Below are 22,632 nucleotides of genomic sequence, written 5' to 3' on the forward strand. Positions count from 1 at the left end.
TTTAACATTCACACTAGTAAAAGCACCTCCAGCGCTGAAAGAGGATCCACAATCTATCCTGGTGCTGACTCTGAATTCGTCTTGACCGCCATTGAGGGTGCACGTGTATCATGATGTGGCATAGCCAATACTTAATCCCTCTTAGATTGACACCATAACTTTACCACGCAGTCCGGCACAGACACTACATCAGCTTTATGGTTCAGACTCCGACCAGAGTCAGCCTATGGACATGCCAGTGGGAGTGAGTTGGAAGAGTTTGACCCATCCTAATGTGAGTATAAATGGTGCATGGACCTATAAAATGCCAATGAGTTGGATACATCACCGGAGACTGGGTTGGTTTCCCCACCCCTTAGACCAGTATTGGAGAAAAGAACAATGTTTGCAAAAACCATTAAGAGAGCTACTGAAGTCCTTCACCTCCACACTTTGGAGGTAAAAACCAACATATTAATGAGGTCCTTCATCCGGGCTAGGCACTGACCAAACCTGTTCTACCTTTCAATGAGTCCCTCACTGATACGCTCATAGGCATGTGGACAACGCCATGACCTGTCCTTCTGGTCAAGTGACAGTCTCCAGGTGACCCAGATTTTTAACCAAGCATCCAACTCATGAGAATTTGGTAATGCAGGCATAAACCAGCAGAGTCAGCCCTAACGTCTTTCCCACTACTCCTCCTGACAGAGAGTCCAAACTTATGGAAACATTTGGCAAAAGAATGTTCTCATCCATGGCTTGCCTTGAGGTTGGTCAATGCCAGCTTGGACATTATACCACAAATTCTGGGACATAGTTGGTGTGCTCTTGCCCACAGTCACAAAAGGCCTGCAGGTATACTTGCCCTAAACTATTCAGGAAGGTAGGCTGTGGCTAAACTAGTCATCTGCTCAGGCCTAGATACCACTGATTGCCTAAGAAGGTTTACTGGGGCAAGCGTGGTGTTCAGGTTCCACACATGGATGAGAGCCATAGGCTTCTCCAGTGATATTCAGATGTCCCTTATATACTTACATGCCCGTTGACAGGTCATACCTATTTGACGAGAAAGCAGACTAGGAATGTCCAAGCTCCACCCATATAACGCCTACTCGACGCTTTGCACTCCACTGAATTACTTTGTATTTATTAAACCAGGCAAATCGAATTTGCGTGGCTAAGTAAATGCCAAAGTTGGGTTTTGAATTAGGGCTGTGCACAAAAGTGGTGCAACCCTGATGCAAAATCTTAGTAAATCTGGGCATTAGTGGTTTGCTAAGAAACACACAATTTTTATTCAAGTGCCTAGGGCTGGTCTCAATCCCAGGTCCCCAGGTTCAATGAAAATATACAACATCTCCTCCGACCAGATGCATGCGATCAATGGACTTGACATGGGCAGTCGTGAGTGGGGCCTTACTAGGACTAAAAAACACAACCAACAATGAGGCGTGCACAGATTGATTCATCATGCTGGTCCAGTCCACATTCTGAGAGTGGGAAGACAGGAGGAAGAGCAAATGTATGCCGTCTCTCTCCCTTGTACTGAGTTTTAATGTCTATGAGAGGATTGAGTGGCAGAAAAGAAAATAAACAATTTGAAAGGAGTTCTCCTACATCTGAGCGAAGGAATCCGATCACAAATCTCACCTCAATCCTGCACTGCAACCCCTAACCCATTACAGGTTATGTTCTTTCAACACATTCTGTGTCTCATTCCATTAACATCAACATGATTGCAATAGTGTGTAAATTATAAGGCACCTTTATTTGGCTAAATATTATTTTAAGCTGTAGGTATATATTTGACTTCATATTTGACTTGGTAATGTATAAAGAGTTTGATCAATTCTAGTAGTTGATCTCATTTAATTGGCAGCGATAGAGGTACCTTTGAGTGTACTTACCTCCATAGGTGGTCACTATATTTATCAACCTCCTCGTGAGTTGAAGTACCAGCTATCTCCTTCTTTGCTCCACTGTGATTTCAGTTAGGTGAAGACCAGAATTCTGGCTAGCTAACATCACCACCCAAGTTCTACCTGATTCTCAATCCCTACAAAAAATGTTGGTGAGATGCTCTTGCAATTCAGTACCTTCCTACAACCCCACTGGTGTGGGACTGTTACTGTTGGCGCACTGCTGATAAACCACTTACCGAATATTCAGCAAAGATCTTTTACAATGCACAGTTGCTGCTAAACATCCAGCATGTATCCAACTTAAAAGAAATATCACAACACAATGTGTTTTCTTCTTTACCTCCTTTCTAGTTGGATCCACTCCGTCTGGGAGGTCCTCTGATGTTTTGTTGATGAGTAGGTCTTTGGGAAAACATTCATTACCATTTGTCTCTGGTGGAGGTATTGCATTACGGTTGCCATTGGTATGGACTTCAACTCCATTGCTGTGAGCTCTGTATGCTGTTGACTGTGCTGGTTCAGGAGCTGCATTCACCTTTGCTGGTCCAACTGGGTTAATAGGCTTATTGGCACTTTTTTTGTTCAAGTCAGTATTTTGGAAGTCCTATCGAGGAATACACAAATTGAGTTTAGAATGCTGAATTGTTACGGGAAGGCACACAATGTGTTTCCTGATGTCATGCAATATGGTTTGATGCCATAGTATTTACTACATTATTCACTTGTTCTTATGTATACATATCACTACAAGATTTCTGCGAGTTTTCCACAACAGACATAGCCCACCATGTTTTCATTTGTTAGGTGAGCTTACTCACATGGCTCTGGGGTTCATCTAGGGACTCATGGTTCGACCTGCAGCAGATTCTCAATTTCCCAAGTGCACAAAACCACACTATGCCTAACAGCGACAGGACAGTTCATGATAAATGGATTGTTTGGGTTGGTATCGGGAGAATATATGGGACGAGGGACTGGTAAGATCCAAGGCATTCACTGTGGGAGTTCAAGGTGCTGACTAGAAGCTTTTAAAGTGTATTTACGTCATTAACTCTCATTTAATAGTCTTTCTGTACTTTCACATCAGCAGAAATACTCCAATATAATATATCATCAAAGCCATATAGTAGCAGTATTTGGCAGTAACACTTAGGGGCACATTACGATCGCGGACGGACGCAGTAGGAGGGAACGTCCGCATGTGCGCGGCGTTCCCTCCTGTGCAATTAGGATGTGACCGCCACCCTGGCGGTCACATCCTCTATTTTTAACATTGCGGCGGGTGCGGCTTCAAGCTGCACCCGCCGCAATGTTAAAAACGCATGCATTGCATTTACATGCACAAAGCGGCAGGCACCGCACGGTGCCTGCCGCTTTCTGCATGTAGATGCAGGGGGGTACCATAGGTACCCCCCATGTGCACCCCCCACCTCCCTTCACCCAGGGGACCCTTAACGGGCCCCCGAAGTAAAGATCTGTATGCTTTTCCACGGCGGAGAACCCGCCGCGGAAAAGCATCTCTTTTACACCATCCTAATATGTCTGGCGGTGTCTGAGAGACACCGCCACCATATTAGAGCTTTTCCGCCATGGTTGTAAGCCGACCGCGGTGGAAAAGCGGCGGACTGAAACCAAGACCCACCAGCCATCCTAATGTGGCGGTGGGTCTTTGGTGGGTCCGCAGCGGATTTTACGCATTCTCCGGGCTGGCGGTGGTTTCCGCCGGCCTGGAGGATGCGGAAAATCCGCGATCCTAATCGACCCCAATATTCCTATTCGCACTGGTGCAACATAACACATTCAACGTCAATCAACTGGGTTGTTATTCAATGAAAATTCCTGACATAAGTCAGTTGGGCAATCAGCCTTTATATGAAAGGAACTTGTGAAGCAGTAATGAAGCCCCTTAAATAACACTATCGCCCTTCAAATTTGCTCCCCAGTCTGGGGCTTAGCTTTAGGCTACCTGAACTTTTCATCAGAATAATGAGCTTAATGACCCTCAAAGAGATGTAAAATGGATCGTTGACCAAACATACATCTACCACATTGACGTAAAGAATTACAAAGACCTCCACATAAATGCACTGAGGTTTACCTCACTGACCATGGCTATCTGTGTTTGAAGTGGCGTTCTGAAGTTGAGAATGATCCTACAGGTCAAAACCTCAGTGTTGCTAATCTTAAAGAAGAGTGATGCACACTGCAGAACTCGAGATGGCAAGTGAAGTGTGGCACAACAAAAAGAGAAAGGCTGGACTAGAACTTAAATGGAAGGAACCAAATGAAAATTCAAAACAAAATATTTCCTCAGACCTTCCAAATAAACTCCATGGGCACCTTTCCTCATGTGTTTTAGGCACCGAGGGAAATCCCTATCTTCCTTATTGTAATGTGTGGGGTTTGCCATGTCTCAAACTGGTATCTCCTGTGTGGACGGCGGAGGGTGAGGGCCCCATTTTCCCTTTGATTTTTCAGTTGATGATGGATGTACGATGGCTCATAAAAGGCATTCTTGTATCCATGATGAACTGGGATGGGAATGTCATCCTCTGGCAGAAAGCCAACAAACTTTCTCAAGTCATGAGTTGAAAATCTTTTACAACATTAAGCATGATAAAGTCAAGGAGATTGAGGTGTCATTTAAATAGATGCAAAATCCATCTGCTCAATCCTATCAAAGGTAACTAGTGCCTCGGAATAAACCTAGAATGGACTAGCTGCACTAATTTTGTTGCTATTCTGAAGGGAATTTCACATATATTTTCATTAAGATTTTAATGATGCTGCATAATTAGGTGATTGGGTGATAAGAGCTGCAATGTTGAGGATCCTTGTCAGATTCAAGGAAAACCGTGAACATCCAGTTTCCCAAGTGAATCTTGGCATTCCCCTTTCATGAATATGTTATGGTATATCCTTCCTTCTTCAACAGCTTTGGACACTTTCCTTTAGGAAGGTTTTTGATAATCTTTTATTTCTTCCTCAGACAAGTCTACTATCCAACTGCGTCATGACTTCTTCGCAAAGTCTAACTGTATCATATTTTTGTCATAGATCTTCATATAACATGAGGCAGAATACTTAAAATATCTGTGTTACTTCATTTTTCTGCTGTATTACCAGATCTGTATTAAGATATCTACACCCAGATTTAGATAAACGTTTTGCGTCAGGTTTGATTTACTTTTTAACGCTGACCTGATGCAGAATCTTTTTGGGGATTTCCAAAACCAAGGAAAATTGGTATTTGCGTTGGTTTGTAAGAAAAATTAATGCAAACCAGCGGAAAGCACAGCTTTGTGATACTCTGTGTCAAGGGGGCATTCCATGAGTGGTACATGGGCGTTCCCGTGCTACCACCAATAGTTTTTGATGCAAAACCCTATCTACTATCAATAGCACCAAAAACTAATGCCACTTGAAACAGACGTTAAAAGGAGAAATGTTTTAATTTCTCCTTTCTTTTCCAACTTTGCATGTGTGCTGCACAGTACACCACACATACAAAGTAGGAAGAGTTTTAACTTCAATCTAAGCAAAGTATTTTGTACAGGAAGGGCACCCTTCCACTACAAAATCTATGCTATACTAAGACTGACACCTTTGCACTATGGCACAAACATGTGTGTGTGCGCTTGGCTGCCTGTCTGTTGGAGCTAGGGAGAGGGGAGTAGAGAGAGCCATGTCTCTGTAGATATGGTGCTTTCCTGCTCTCTCCTTGTCACGCATCAAACTGCAGCTACTTTGGTTGGTGTGACTTTTTTGTAAATCTGGGCACTAATCTTTCATATAGGAATCTCAAATCTCCCATCCCTTGTCTGCTGGCTAGGCTAAGAAATTACTCATTTTCTTGCCTTCTTCAAAAAAAACACTGCTGGAGCGTTTGGTTAATTAATGTTTTTTCTGAAGAGAAAAGATTCTTTAATTTCCTCAAGGATACACAATAGACAAGAGATTCCTGTTGCAGTGATGGCAAGCCATTGGCATACATGTTAAACAAAGTCTGGCTAAGGTTCCACTATTGCATGCCTCTCTTTTCATGTTTGAAGACCCAGATTACAATTTGTTTATCTTCAGATTACTGATGACCGAGGCATATAGAGATGGACTGTCCTATCCTAATTCACCCTCCCATAGTTCTATAGTCAGCTTGGTCTGCTAGATTAAAACAAATGCTTTTTGGATGTCGAAAAAGACAGTATGCATTTTATCACATTTTATGTTCTTCACGTACTTGCTGCTCATAATCTCTATGTAAATATATGGGGTCCATTCACAAACTACCTTTTGTAAAACCTGAAGTAGCACTGCAGTAAAACTACTCATGTAGTAAATAATGCTGTTCACTAACCTATGTGCAGATATGTCTGCCTCCACCTCTTCACCTCTCCTATCTTTTCTGTATTGAGATGTCAGCACCTGTAAGTCTATTCTTTAGTAGTAAATGTGGAAGGGACAAGTAGAGGGCCAGTAAAATGTGGATTACTTACTGCTAATTGGGAGGTTGTTAGGGAAAAGTAAGAAGGGATCTACTGGAAGGCCAGACTACTACAAGCACGTATCCACAAAAGAGTAAGTCCATTGCTATTGACAAGCTACACTTCTAAAGTTATTACAGCCCTAAAGGTACAGTAGTAAATGTACTCCAGTCAAGCTCTGAAGTAAGTCAATGTTGGACTTGGTCCATTTTCCCGACATTTTTCGCTTTTCACCTCCCTATTTGAGGATGTCTCCCCCCATGGTAGAGAAATGTATAGGCCATGTGTGGTGTGAGATGTCATGTTAAATGTGATGCAATGGTGTACGCACCTATAATTCCCCCATCATAAGAATGCACCCTGGTGAAATGTCGCTTTTAAAATGGATGCTATGGCTGAGTGTGGTGCCACCTGACTGTGGTGGGTTGGCAGTCTAGTTGTTCGGTTCACAGCCATCCCAGCTTTTGGAGGGAAAGCATGGCACCCAGGGTGCTCTACTCCTCCCCCCTGAGCCAGTTAGAACCAGTTTCCCCAGAGACTTCTAGAAGCTTCTGGCACTGTCTGGTAGGTGGGGGTGAGGGGCGTATAAGCAGGGGGGCTGTGCCACCATGTGCTCAGTCAGAGAGTGGACATGAGGGAGAGGGGACCTGCTGCCAGGGGGTGCCGCCACATGGGCCTGTGTGCTGGCCCCTGAGCCCATCTGCACCCCTCCACTGTCCACAGGGCCAGTGAGAGCCCGCTGCTGGAGTTCAGGCCGCTGTACAGGAGGGGTGCCACGTTACAGAGGGAGATGGTTTCTAGGACCTACTGCCCTGTCCTGATGAGTGCCCACTGACTGCTGACCTGGCCCAGTAGTGCTTGCTGCTCTCCTGCCTAGCGCCTCGTGAGCGCTACCCCAGTGCGCTGACTGATGAATAGCGCCTGAGGAAGGAGAGCGCTATATTGGACTGGCCTGTGCTCCCTGCCAGCACCCTGGCACCTCGTGGGACCCTACCTGCATGCCCTGCGTAAGGTGAGCGCTATATTTGGTGGGCGCTACGCTTGGATGGACTGTGCCCTGCCTGCTAGCTGGCGCTTGATGAGGGTGGCGCGATGTACTGATTGCCACGGAGAGGACGAGCACTGCCTTTGGCCCCTGAAGCTGGTGGGGCTGCCTAGCGCCTGTTAAGGGCTATACTTCATAGCCCAGTAGCGCTGTGGGGCAAGGAAGAACTGGTTTTATTTAACCGCTCTGCTGGAGCCAACCCTGTGTACTGGTGGCGCTTTACTGACTGCAGCGGGTGCTCACCCCGCATGCCAGTCTAATCAGAAACTCAGCGGGTGCCCACCCCGCGGGTTAAGATTGCCCGGAACCACCGCCGCAGCCCGGGAGAACATGCCGACTTCCGAATTACAGCGGGAGCCTACCCCGCTTGCGGCCAGAGAGAGGGCTGCTTATTTACAGAAGGCGGGAGGCCACCCCGCACTTCTGGTTCACCTGAGATCACCGCCGCGGCCGCGAGTCGGAGAGGGAGCCGTGCGGAGGCCAGGCGTTGTCCAGCGACCGAGCCTCCCTGGGCTGCGTCATCATTGGAAGCGGGGCCTGCCGGGAAGCAGGAAGAAGCCAGAAGGAGGTGTTGCGGGGGTCCCGTGGTGACGAGGGAGCCCCGGTCGCTGAACGAGACCAGAGCGGGAGCGCACCTCGCCGGTCAGTGCCCCCCGCGGGTCCGGAATAGGCCCGGACGAAGCCAGGAGACGTGCTGTCCTCCGCGGGGCTCTCATGCATAGAGGAGAGCCCCGCAGTGCCAACAGCTGCCGGGAAAATATGGAGGGGGGGCCTCGAGGCACATTGTCGGTGCCTGCCCCCTCCCATTGAAGTGCGGGAGACCCCGCAGGAGACCGGACAGAAAAGCAGGGCAGCCCGGAGTCAGAGGAAGAGCCCAGGTGCAGCCATTGAGTGGGGCTGCGTGTGGGACTGTCGTGGGCCGGCCGAGGCACACTGTCTGTGCTGGAGACCCCCGACGTACCGGAGGGCCTGCACTAACCCCCGGGCATAGCGGCGCCACAGTAGCTGGCCGCTGCAACAGGTCTTCAACGTCTGGGACATTTTTCATATCTAGAGACCTGGGACAGGCTCCAACGTGGGTCGTGCTCCCTGGCCTGATTGCTGGACACAGCTGTCCCGCTGGACATTGGGCAGCTGCCACTTGAGGGGGCAGTAGCATTGTGAAGAGTACTCGTGTTGGGGGCAAGCCTTCACTTCAGAGACTACTCTGAAATATAGGGGGGGCTCCTACATGGACAGTGGGTGCCTCACTAGGCCTGATGTTAACTAGGTTTAAACATGTTCACCAGTTTATGCCCTTGGTCCTGTGAAGATACCCCATGTTCACCTGTTTATGCCCCGGCTAATATGATTAGGCCCAAGGTGATGCCCGGTACACTACATGATGGGATTAATGCATGTGATAATGCCTGATGCCCCTAATGGTGTCTAATGTGATGTTGCCCACTTCATGCAGTAAGCATAATGTGTGTTTAGGCCTAATGTGATATCTAAAGTATTGTTAGCCTGCTCACGCATTTATGCCAAGAAGGGTTGGGGGCCTAATGTTAAGCTTTTATGCTACCGGTGAGGCCTTCATGTCTCGTGTTTAGGTCCAGGGTGACATCTGCTGATATACGGCATCCATGTGTGGGTTATGTCCTAATGATGCCTACTGCATAAGGTTATGCTCACAGACGAGGCCTACTGCTTTTATGCTACTGATGTCGTAGTTATGCTGGTAATGTTCTTTCCCCCTGAGGCTACAGCGTTGGACCACAGGATTTATGCCAATACATTTATGCCTAATGTGCTCGAGTTTTAATGCCTGCTGTTAAATGCCAAATGTTTTCCTTCCAGGCTGGCGCATAGTGTGTTTATGTACGGGCCTGCTGTGTTATCCTGGGGCCATTGTGTATGCTGCCTGCCACTGAGGATGCCTTATGTTGAGGCTCCGTGTTTATTGCAAAGTTATATTTAGTGAGAGACTGTACATCCGTCCTTCACCCTTCCCTTCACCCGAACTGTACCAGCGATGGTCCTGGTAGCAGCCCGATTGGCGCTGCCCTGTAAATAGTCCCCGTATAAATCATTATCTAGTGCCGACTGGCACAGGGTATTTGAACTGTGATTACTTTCCAAGGTGTTTATCTTACAATACACATATTGTTTTTCACCCAAACTGGTGTGGACTCTTTTTGTGGTGTTCCTTGTGTGTCGCCTGTGTGTGCTGCGTGGATGCTTTGCACATGTCCTCTGGAGTTTGGCCCGCCCGCTCTGCACCATGCTACTCCATTTCTAACAGTCAAGCACCACACAAAACCACTCACAGGTACTGCAACACATTCTCATAAAGAATAATGAAGGCAGGAACTTAAAATAACACCCCATTGGAAATAACGTAAAATAAATAGAATTATTATGACATTTAAAAAATATATACATGTTGTTTAATGTTGAAAAACATGTATAGTTAATGCATAATTATTGTTTAATATAATAATAAACTTATTTAAAAAACAAAATAAAATTCAATGTTGAACTTTGGCTAACAATTTAAATTAATTCTACACATACATTTTTAATTCTACAAATAATAAATACAAATAAAACTCTGGATGTACAGTAAAAAAAACATTTTTAAATAAGAAATGTTATCTACATGTTAAATAAATGTATTTTACCTTATTATTGTGTTAAATAATTAACACACATGTAATTTACTGATTTAATGTGCTCAAACGTTTATATTTAAATTACTTTACATTCATATCTTGTATTAAAATGTTTGTAATATTTATTTTATGATTGGTAAACTTTAATGCTTTTCTCTTCACTTACCCAAAAGGATATCTTTGCCACAGTTGTGAAAATGTCCACCTTTGTTTGAAAAGTTACTAGAAGTAACTTCTGTTACAGGAGGCTCTACCAGGGGGCGGAGGCATGTAAGTCTACACTTCAATCTAAATATACACTCTAAAAGGGTGAATGGCAAAACAGTGGTGCAGATTTAAATCTAGGTGCATTAGTAGTTTTACACATGAGTAAATCTACACATGCAAATGTAACTTTGTGAATCAGGCCTATGATTAATTGTTTAGTGTTACATTGGAAACATACCATTTTTTAAACAAATTCTGTTAAGAATGTTCTGCATAAGACAAGCTTTCAAAAATACAGGTCTTTGTAGGACTGCAATTGAGACTGGGATGATAGGTTTCATGCATGTTGATGTTGCAATTCCATTAGTAATGCATAGAAAAGGCAGTCAATTCCCAGTTTTAGTGGAAGATGCAGTGGTAGGTGCGGTAACTTTAACTACACTTAGGTTACTCCATAATCGCATTCCTAGGGACAGTCATAGATGGCTCCAGCCACCTTACGCTGAAGATATATAGTTAAGTCAGTTTTCTAGAGGGCGTTGCTCTGTGCTCGCCTGGCTCATTCGGCTAGTATTGCTACATATGCAGTCATTGGGTATACATGTTCTGGAGGTTACCAGTGCTCTCAGACTGCACACTTAGCTGGGGCCCATCTAAGGAAGTATCTCCGGTCAATGATTCTTGGGGCCAATGCAGATTAAGCATCAGACTGGCAAACAACCATTCCTGATGTGCGATTGTGGGTAGGTTAATGAGCTTCACAGACACATCTTAGGTCGCAGTAAGTTTGTTCTGCTGGGCAGAGCTGGGCAGGGAAGACATGACCTGTACCATGTGCATATAAAGGTTGAAGGATTGGGAATCCACACATTATGTGCTTAAAATCTGCTCCTCGGGTGGCATATGGGTCGGGCTAGTAGGTGTGAACCATAGATTCTTTGCAGTCATATCGTCAACAAATATGACTGTAGTAAATAACGGAATTGTATTAATTTGATTTTTTAGCTTCAATGCATACTGCACTAGTCTATCCCAGAGTTCATCAGTGGAGTCTATTCCTAAATCCCAGGACTCAATGTGCTTGCATCTTGTATTGTGATGCTCCACTTGGACAACATCTTCTTGTACAGCAAAGAACCTATGCTAATGGCAGCACCATGTGTAGCACCAAATGGTAGCCAGGGCTAATTTTCAGATGTCCCATGTCAAGTGGCTGCATGATTAGGAGCCCCTAATTTATAATTGCCCAGCTTTTAGATTCAAGGCCACGTTTCCATCTTAATGTGTCACATTACCTTTGCAAACTAGATAAGGCACCATACAGGAATCTCTAGTGTGTACACCAAAGTGAACTTTTTCTGCCAGCTCTAGCATGCACCTGTGACTAGTCGAAGGAGAGTGCAGCCTATGAGTGTCCCACTGAGGAAGGCCTTGGCTAAAGGGCCAGACCATAGGGACCAATGAAGAAATCTTGCCTCCTGTGAGTAACTGTTTGACATCCACCTTTCAATATGTGGGAGCTGTGTGGGCAAAAGTATTGCTCCACAATAAATTTCCACTCAATACAAGCTTGAACATTTAAGTTTGTAAGAGAAGGTTTGTTGTTATGTTCACTGTATAGCTTAATAGTATTAATGGTGATGCATGCTTGCTTTGTTACATTTAAGACCATTTTCTAAACAATGATTAAAGTTCTCCTGATGAAGAGATGGTTAAAGTCTTGAAATGAATGGAGTGAATTGAAACTGTATTGGTGGAGTTCAAAATGTATGTAGATATATTTAATCAAAGAATGCAATTAATGGAGAAGAACTTACGTATTAAAAGGAATGAACTACAAACTTAAATTTTCGTTGCTCATAAAAAAGTTACACTGCTATCATTCAAGAAGAGAAGGAACAAATATTCACTTACAGTTTTAATTTTGTTGAAATGAACTACAATATATATTATTATTCTGCACTGAATCAGTGTCAAATGACACGTGCCATCCTAGCTAGACACTGATTTCTGATCTACCAGATACAAAGTGTACACTTACCACTGTAATTTGAGAAATAGCAGACACATCTCCCATGCTCTTCTTCATGTCATCGTATGACTTGCCAGCCTAAAAATGTATAAGTCACAAAGTATATATAAAAATATGTACCCATGAATGGTGTTGTTACGACAGAACTGAGTTCCAATTAAATGTATATTCTTTTACCTCATGTAAATGAAAAAGAAAATGGTTTGCATGCACATTAATATCCATATTTTACAAAATAACTCTTTCCTGTTTCCGCATTTTCTTGGAGGAATGGTCCATCATAAATTCACCTGATTCACAGAGAAGACATGTAAGAGTTCTTCAAATCCAATATTATGTAAAATCTACTTCAATTTACATCAAGCTCTTGGCATTTAAGATGCCAACCTTGGAAATGGCAAGAAGGTACATGGCTGCCTATCACTGGGCTAATGATCAGCACCGAGCATCTGTAATTTACATATGAAACGTCATTCCTAAGTAAAAAGAGCTGTTGCTTGAGAATGTCATTGGAGACCGGATAGTCCAGGTCTGAGTTTAATCTTCTTTCCTCAAAACATTCTACAATATGAATATTTCAAGATGAAACTCTGTTAGAGTCTCAATAATTAGGCGAACGTTCTTTACAATTCTAAAGTGATGTTTAACTTAAAAAAATCTATCATTTGCAGATCCATTGTCATGTTGTAATCATGAAAAATTAATATTGTGCATTGATGAAACGACTCTTGTGTTTCAGGCACTTCAGATATTGTGAAAAAAACTTTGGCATAAGGAAAATGCTACTTACCAGTATGCATCTGTTCTTGGCATGTAGGCCTGCAGAACCACACACTATTGCATAGATCACCATCTGGTGGTGGGCCTGGATGACTACACTTTGTTTTTGTCTTGGAAGAGTCTTTGTCTGTTTGATGAGTCCTCTTGTAGATCATAGGGGCATATTACCAAGAGGGGCGATAGACAATTATCGCCGATTTAGCGTCCGTTTTCGGCCGCTAAGCGGCGATAATTCTATCGCCCCATTAGCAAGCTATCGCTAACTGATGTTAGCGACAGCTTTTAGGCGATAGCGAGTGGTTTGGGGCCCGCTTTGCATGTCAGCGATGTTTATCGCTAATGACATGCAAAGCGGGCGTACCCAACCCGTTAGCGACTGAAAGCAGTCGATAACGTCGCTATCGCCTATTAACAAGGCAGGTGTAGCATTGGAAATATTCGCGCTAGGCGCGAATATCTCCAAAAACTAACGCCTGCTCAGACCAGTTCTTAGCCATGTTATCCAATGGGTGGTGGATAACATGGCTAAGAGCATTTTGTCGCTAATGCATGAATATCGCTGTATTCTCAGCGATATTCACGTTATCGCCGGAAAATGTATCGCTTTGGAGATAAACCTTGCTAATAGCAAGTTATCTCAGCGATAATTTCCGGCGATGCTTAGCGATAAAAAATTTGTTGCTAAGCCTAGTTAGCGATAAATATCGCTAATCGTTGGTAATATGCCCCATAGTGTGCATGGACATCGACTTCATCTTCAGATTGTTTTCGCCACTGGGAAAATGATGGAGTATAGATAAGGATGTCCATGTATTGTGTATCTAATTAAGATATTACTGGAACAGATGTAGGTAGCCGGGAAGGCAGGTGGGCGTGTGTGGTTCTGCAGCCCTACATGCCAAGAACAGATGCATACTGGTAAGTAGCATTTTCCGTTCGAGGCATATGGGCTGCAGACCACACACTATTGCATCGATTGCACAGCTGTTCTCTCACTTAGCAGCGACCACCAGTATATGTTGCAGTAGTTTTAAATAATGTTTGGAGTACAGGCTGGCCCACTCTAGCTTGTTGTTTTGCCTGCATATCTACACAGTAGTATTTTGTAAATGTGTGAGGTGTAGGCCATGTAGCTGCTTTACAGATATCATCTAATGGTATATTTTCTAGGAATGCCATAGATGCCCCTAATTTTCTACGGGTAGAATGAGTCCTAGGGGGAATGGATAGAGTGTATTTTGCTTTTTGGTAACAGATTTGAATGCACTTAACAATCCACCTTGCAATGCCTGATTTTGAAATAGGATTGCCTTTGTGTGGAGGAGAAAAGGACACAAACAGTTGTTTTGTTTTACGAAACGGTTTTGTCCTATCAATGTAGTATAGGAGTGTTCTTTTTACCTTTAATGTGTGTAGAGCTCTTTCTGCAACTGTTTGTGCTTGGGAAAAGAATACTGGCAACTCAATAAATTAGTTGAGGTGGAATGGTGAAATGACTTTTGGCAGGAATTTCGGGTTTGTCTTGAGAACCACTTTGTTGTGATGGAGTTGTATAAATGGTTCTTGAATTGTCAATGCTTGAATATCACTTACTCTTCTGAGTGAGGTAATAGCAACTGAAAATGCAACTTTCTATGTAAGGAACTGTAACTCACACTTATGCAAGGGTTCAAATGGAGGACCCATAAGTCTAGTGAGAATAATATTTAAATTCCACACCGGAGAGGGTGGTATTCTGGGAGGAATTATTCTTTTTAATCCTTCCATAAACGCTTTGATGGCAGGTACTCTAAACAATGGCAAATGTTGTCTGTTTTGAAGATAGGCTGCTATAGCAGCAAGATGTTACCTGATCGAGGAGTACGCTAAATTACATCTTTGTAGATGGAGTAGGTAGCATATGATGTTTTGTATGGAAACATCTAGGGCCAGATGTAGGTAATTCATATTCACCGACTCTTAAATACCGAATTTTACCGATTCGGTATTTAAGAGTCGGTAAATATGAAGGGGGGAGATGTAGGTATTACAGAATCTGTAAATACCGAATCTTTAAGATTCGGTATTTACCGATTCTGTAGATACCGATTCGGTATTGCCCATTGATTCCTATGGGCCTTGAAGCCCATATGAATCAATGGGCAATACCGATTCTGTAATTACAGAATCGGTAAATACCGATTTTAGCAAGGGTGCAGGGGGTGTCACTTTGATACCCTCTAGCACCCCAAAGACGGGCATGTTTGCCATGTGGCAGACAGACATGCCCTAAGGGCACGTCTGTCTGTCACATGGCACAGGTGTGCATGCACACATGTGCATGCACACCTGGATTCGGTATTTTACCACCCAATTGGATTGGGTGGTAAAATACCGAATCTGTAAGGCCTTAGGGAGTCCCACCTACATGCCGAAGTTACCGAATTGGTAAAATTACCGATTCGGTATTTTACCGATTCGGTAAATTTACCGAATCGGTAAATGAAGCCCCCTACATACCGAAAACCCATTTACCGGTCGGTAACGGCCGAATTCGGCCGTTACCGGTCGGTAAATGGCTCCTACATCTGGCCCCTAATGGGTTAAGGTTGCTATTTGTCCAATACACAACAAACCTTTTCCACTTGGCTGTGTAGCATGCTCTAGTGGTGGGGTGTCTTGCTTCTTTTATGACATTCATGCAATCAGGCGGAAGATTGAGGTATCCAAATTTTAAGACCTCAGGAGCCAAATCGCTAGATTGAGCTGCATTGGGTGGATGCATGATCTCTCCATGGTTCTGTGTCAGTAGATGTGGAGAGAGTTTTACTTTTGATGTGGTACTACTGAGAGCTCTAGTAGTGTGGTGTACCACAGTTGTCTTGCCCACGTTGGTGCTATGAGAATCAATGTGAGGGAATGTTGCTGTAGCTTGCGTACCACTAATGGAAATAGTGGGAGAGGTGGAAAAGCGTACGCAAATTTGTTTGATCAACTCAGCCATACCACATTGCCTTTGGACAATGGGTGTGGGTATCTGGCGGCAAAGCTTGGGCATTTGGAGGTGCGGTGTGTGGCAAACAGATCTATCTCTGGCTGTCCCCACTTATTAAAGAATGGTTGAAGAACTTGTGGATAATGTTCCCACTTGTGTGTCTGTTGTCTTTGACGACTTGACAGATCTGCAACATGATTGTGAACTCCTGGTAGATGTTCTGCTAACAGAAAGATTTTTTGAGGAATGGCCCACCTCCATATGCTCTGCGCCAGCTGGGAGAGCACTACGGAGTGTGCTCCTCCTTGTTTTTGGATGTAATACATGGCCATCATATTGTTTGTATGGACTAGTACAGCTTTGCTTGATAGGTAATGTTGAAATGATTTTAGAGCTAGAAAAATCGCTAACAACTCCTGATGATTTATGTGGAATAACGTTTGCTGCGGTGTCCATGTACCTTGTACTGTGTGTTTCTCTAAATGTGATCCCAATCCTGTGAGAAATGCGTCTGTGGTTAGCACCACTTGTGAAACAGGCTCTATGAACGGCCGGCCCTTGGAAAGCTTTTTGGTGTTCCACCACTGCAGAGAGCGATATGTCCGGTCGTCTACCACCACCAGATCTGTTATTTGTTGCTGAGCCTGATTCCACTGACTTGCCATACACCCTTGTATAGGGGGCATTTGTAGTCTTGCGTATGGTACTATGAAAATGCAAGATGCCATCATTCCTATTAATTGCATGAACACTTGAGCTGGTAGTGAGTGTTGTGGTTGGAATTTTTGTATAAGAGCTTGCATACTTTGTATCCTTGTAGGATTGGGGTATGCAATTGCTTTGGAGGTATCTATTGTGGCACCTAGATCCTGTTGAGATACGGATGGTTGGAGGTGTGACTTCTTTTGATTTACTGTGAATCCTAGCTTGTGCAACAGGCAGATGGTCTGATGCGTGTGCTGTACACATTGGTGGTATGACTTGGATTTTATTAACCAGTCGCATAGGTATGGGAAGACATGAATGTTGTCCCTTCTCAAGTGTGCTGCTATTACTGCTAGACACTTTGTGAACACTCGAGGTGCTGTAGTTACTCCGAAAGGGAGTACTTTGAATTGGTAGTGTTGACCTTCTAGTACAAATTGAAGGTACTTTCTGTGAGATTGATGGATAGAAATGTGGAAGTAGGCGTCCTTGAGATCTAATGTGGCAAGGATGTCGCCTTGTTTTAACAACGGCAGAACTTGTTGTAGTGTGACCATATGGAAATGGTCAGATTGTATGTACAGGTTTAGGGGCCTTAGATCCAGTATAGGACTGAGGGACCCATCCTTTTTGGGTATGAGAAAGTATAGGGAGTAAACTCATGTGTTTTGATGGTGTTTTAGGACAAGTTCTATTGCATTCTTTTGTAGTAGAGATGCAACCTCTTGTCTTAGGAGTATGAGATGTTCCCGTGACATGGGACGTTGCCTGGGTGGTATTGTTGGAGGAGCGGAAGTGAGCTCCAGGCAATAACCTGACTGAATTATTTGTCTTACCCAACTGTCTGTAGTGATGGAGTTCCAGACAGGTAGGAACTGTTGTAATATCCACTGACAGGAGTGGAATGGTCTGGGGGGATGGAAGGGAAGTCACTGTTTGGGAGTAGAGGCATTGCGGTTGTTGTTGCCTCTGCCTCTGCCCTTATTGTTGTTACCTCTATACCCTCCTCTGTAATACCCTCTGCTGGGTGAGGTTTGGGTGGGTGCTTTATAAGAAGAGGAGGTGTTGTCAGTTTGAAACCCCTTAGAGGCGCCTCTATATGAGGAGCGACAAAAGGACGCTCTATGGGTTTGAGTTTGTAAAGCTCCCATGGATTTTGCCGTATCTGTATCTTTTTTCATTTTCTCTAGTGCACTATCAACTGTTGGACCAAAGAGATGTAGCTAGTCAAAGGGTTGATTTATAATACTGGCCTGTACTTCTGGTTTGAACCCAGAGATGCGTAGCCACATGTCTACGCAACAGTACTCAGGTATTTGTTGCTCTAGCGGCTGTGTCTGTAATGTTTAATGCTCAGCGATTGAAGTATTTGTAATAACCTTGCCTTCTTGTATTAAATCAGAAGCCCTGGTCTTATATTGCTCTGGTAAATGTTGCATGAGTGATTCTAACTCATCATAATGAGCTCGATCATATCTCTCTAACAAAGCTTGAGTGTTAGCAATTCTCTAGACCTTGGCTGCTTGTGAGATGGTGCGTTTCCCTGAAGCATCTAAAAGCTTGGATTCTTTATCGGGGGCAGAGGGGGGGGGGAGCATCCCCTGTTGTCTGCGAGTTAGCTCTTTTCCTCGCATTTGATACCACCAATGAGTCCAATGGCAGCTGACCTTTGATGTATGCTGGGTCAGTTGGAGCCACTTTATACTTTTTTCCAGTCTGTGTTTAATTACCCTGGCTCTGATGGGGTCTTTGAATACCTCTGGTGCATGTCTCACCACTTCACTAAGTATTTGTAATGTGGTTGTGCTTTTATGTAACAACAGTATTGTATCCATGAGGAAGTCCTCTTCCACTGGATCTGTGAGTAAATCTACTCCATGAAATGTGGCTGCTCTATGAATGAGCTGTGTAAACCCAATAGTGTCATCTTGGGGAGATGGTCTAGAAGGGTATGCGTCATCTTGTGGCAGATCTGGTGCATCTGGCGTATTATAATCCTCCCAGGGATCATCTGATGGCCCAGGAATATTGTCTGGGTCATCTGTGTCGTCTATGTGATGCTCACTTTCTACCCCCTGTGAATAATTGTCTTCATCCTCATCATCCTGTGGTATAATGCTATGTGTGCTGGATGGTGAGTGTACTGGAGAAATATCTGCTGGTATCTCTATCAATGGTGAAGGAATTCTTATGGGGTAAGTTTGAGCATGCTTTTTGAGAGGAACTGGAGGTGGTTTAGGATAGTCCATTTTCCTCTTTTCAGGCACTGTAATGACATGTTCAGTCTTTGGATTAATTTGAAGAGTCTTTTGCTTTGGGTCTGGTTGAAAAAGCTCTTCTGCTGAAACATCCTTTTTCGGTGCCGATTTATCCTGTTTGGGACCGAAATGCTTAGGTTTTACCGTGTCTATTGTCTTTGGAGCGGATTTTGGTTTCGGTTCCGAAGACTTGGTATCATGTTTCTTTCTCGGATCTGCGCTCTTTGGATCCAGAATCTTTGTTCCAGAAGTGCGTTTGGAATCATCAAACTTCGGAGCCGAAGTGTGTTTCGATGCCGAAGCAGGCTTTGGGTCGACTTTTTTTGGAACCGGAGTGGTCTTCGGATCGGTAGATTTGGTAACGTCTTTCGGTGCTGAGCTTGTTTTCGGCTCGACCGGTTTCGGCGCTGATGGCTGCTTCGGTGCCGGGGTTAACTCTGGTTTGAGGACCTTTTGCTTGTCGGGACCGACAGACTGACTAATCCCGAGTCGACTGCAGGCTTTTTTGTATTCTTCGTTGCCGAGCCAGAAGGCGGGGCGTCAGAAGGTTTTGGTCGGTGTGCACCTGGACCCGGAGGTGGAGGTGGAACCAAAGCCTGTCCCGGTATGGGGGGTGAACAGGGTCGACCCTTGTACTCACGACCTTTTGACCAGCTGGAAGAAGATCGACGTCTTCCGATTGATCTTCGGCTCCGGAAGCTGAATCCTCTGCTTCGGAAACAAAGTCGTCCTGCTGCTGTTCTTCGGACTCTACCTTTATCGGAGCCTCGTCTATGATGAGGTCTGGTGTCGATGAAGATGACTGCACCATGACTCTTCGAGCTCGATGGTCCCTGATGGTCTTCTTGGACCGGAACGAAGCGCAGGCTTCACAGTCTCGACTCTCGTGATCTGAAGATGGAGTCGATGCCCATGTGCACTATGATCTACAGGAGGAGTCATCCAACAAAGACTCTCCCAAGACAAAAACAAAGTGTAATCATCCGGGCCCACCACCAGATGGTGATCTATGCAATAGTGTGTGGTCTGCAGCCCATATGCCTCGAACACAAGTTTTCTTTTTAATTAATCTTTTTACCAGAATAGTTTTTCCCGAATTTGTAGATGGCATTGCCATCTTATATCCTGAGGCAGAGATGTGTGTTTACAACAGACCTGGGCGGCCAACCACAAAGAGTTAATGAGCTAATCTGTAAAGAGGGATAGAGTAATCACTCTGTTGTCAAAAAAGACTGGGTGCCCTTTTGGAAATTGTTGACTTTACTATCACTGGTCAATAGGACACACATCAAACAAAAGAGTTATGTTCATAATTAAATAACATATTTCTTATAACTTTAGTGCATTCAATTGACAGTTGAGGCTAACTGGAACAATCATTATCTGTGAAATGCTTATTAGTAGGCCTGGGAAGAGTTTGTAGCGTTCTACTCCGTGGAACTCCGCAAAGTGCCGGAAACACTGCGCCACGCTCCACGGAGATCTGTCAGGGGCAGAGTCTGTTAAGTCGTGCTGCTTGCACTGATTTTTAGCACCAGGAGTGTGCCCCGTGCTGTAAAACCAGTGTGAACAGCACTGCGTGTCTTGCCAGAGGGCGCTGCTGCTTTCCGTCACTCGAGTAGACATTCTACTCGAGCAGCAGCTTCTTCAACATAAGCAGCAGCTCCCTCAACGCGCGCGGCAGATTTCTCAATGAGAGCGGTTGTGACCTACTGCGACTGCCTGCGTTGATGAATCTCACTGAGAGGAAGCTTAGCATGTACTTTTTTTCTCGCGAGCGCTCGCCAACTTAACATTGACGAGCTGCGCGAGAAAAAACTCCTCTACGCATCACTTCACTGAGTTTTGCGGAACTCGGCGCAGTGCGCAAAACTCAGCGAACTCTGACGGTGGCGCGGAACTCTCCACCCACCTCTATGTATTAGTGACCCATTGCCTTGGTTGCTTGTTAAGGGCCGTCTTAAAATGGTCTTGAAGATATGCCATCTGCATTGGCTTAAAATTCTCCAGAGTCCTAGAGCTCTCCGTCAACACAAACACAAACTTGGTAGAATGTCTATTCAATATTGGAACCTCTTTTGTAAAGGATTAGGGCTGTATGAGCATCTTTATGGAACTTTATCACATGTTGCTTTACACACTAGGGGGCACATGTACAAAGAAGTGGCGGAGTGAGGCGTTAGCCGTAATGGATTAACGCCTCACTAGGTCACTTCAGAAACGCAAAGCTGCATCATATTTACAGCCTTGCGTTTCCCCATGCACTTGCGCTATGCTTAGCAGCCTAGCACCAACGCAGGAACCCTTGCACAATAGTGCAAGGGTGTCTGCGTGCACGAGAAGAATGTTTATGTTCAGGAAGGTGTCCCTTCCAGCACATAAACAATCTTTAAATGCCATTTTGTCACTTCTATGTGTGCTGCTTAGTGCAGCACACATGGAAGTTACAAAATTACATTTTTTTTTAAAGATTGTTTATGTGCAGGAAGGGTCACCTTCCTGAACATAAATAATCTAAGGTGTTTTGCTTTTTCCATGTGTTCTGCACAAGGCAGCACACATGCGTTAAGCCACATTAAGTGGCTTACCGCTGCCCTGTCAATAAGGCGAGGGCCTGTAGCCACAGGTATGTTGTAAAAAGTGACGTTCCCATGGCGATAGGGGCTTTTACATATGCCCCCTATGAGTGAAATGTGTCATCTGTACTGTTTTTGTGCTAATACTTATTATTCCATGGTATTTTATCATTTCTAAGGAGCTTCGATACCTAATGGTCTTATGTGGATTGCTGAATGTATTGAATACATTGTATACTTTCTATGGATGAAAAGCAGGTGTTAGAGTGCATACTTACACTCCACTTATGTGGATCCCAAGCACAGAACCAGCCTGTGAAGGTGGGTGGTTCGTAGCCTTGCTTCACTGATATTATAGGAGTTGACAGGTCCCGTCCAGCAGGGTGCGATCTGAGGTATTCCTGGGCTGAGGTAAGAGATTCTTTCTTCTCATATTCATTGGCAGACTTTCCAATCCACAGGAAGATCTATAGCACAATGAAAGGTAAAAGAAAAAGAGTTATCACACACCAAAATCTTGGGAGCAAACGGACAAAAAAACAACAAGAAATATAGGTGGAAAATGAGAAAAAGACATAACAACCACAGGAAATGCATAAAACTCCTTCCATCATTCAATTAGAATACAATTAAGGACTAACAGAATTGAGACAACTGCATGGAGTATGAAAGTAAGGAAGGAGGAAACAAAAACAAAAAAAAACACAAATGATTGCGGTAAAAGGTTTAGAGTGCACATAAATGCAGATTACCAAGGAATCCTAGCAGCCCTGGAGTGGCCGTTGTGGGTATCAGGCATTTTCCTCCGGAGGCTGGAAGGGTGGGGGTCAATTTTGAAGTGTTGGGAGCTGTTTTAGGTCTTGCCTGGGCTGCGCTTGCGCTGTCTCTTCGAGACATGCTGTATTCAAGGTATGGACATAAAGCTCTGCCCACTTTCCGCCCATCTTTTTAATTATCTCCTGTCCCTGTCCTTTGTAAATGGTAGCTTTTCATTGGTCAATAGGCTCAGTAGTCCC

General features: G+C 44.3%; 1 protein-coding gene across 1 annotated transcript in view; it reads right to left on the reverse strand.

Annotated features, from left to right (window-relative positions):
* VILL (villin like) overlaps nucleotides 1–22,632 on the reverse strand; it is a 337,454-nt gene that overhangs the window by 6,745 nt on the left and 308,077 nt on the right. Inside the window, exons 17-19 of the mRNA XM_078665275.1 lie at nucleotides 21,895–22,083; nucleotides 12,333–12,401; nucleotides 2,245–2,508 (exon numbers count right to left, since the gene is read on the reverse strand). Coding sequence (XP_078521401.1) covers nucleotides 2,245–2,508; nucleotides 12,333–12,401; nucleotides 21,895–22,083 — 522 coding nt within the window. The remainder of the gene's footprint in view (nucleotides 1–2,244; nucleotides 2,509–12,332; nucleotides 12,402–21,894; nucleotides 22,084–22,632) is intronic.

Source organism: Lissotriton helveticus, chromosome 10 (genome assembly GCF_964261635.1).
Source record: "Lissotriton helveticus chromosome 10, aLisHel1.1, whole genome shotgun sequence".
In the NCBI taxonomy this organism is placed as follows: domain Eukaryota; kingdom Metazoa; phylum Chordata; class Amphibia; order Caudata; family Salamandridae; genus Lissotriton; species Lissotriton helveticus.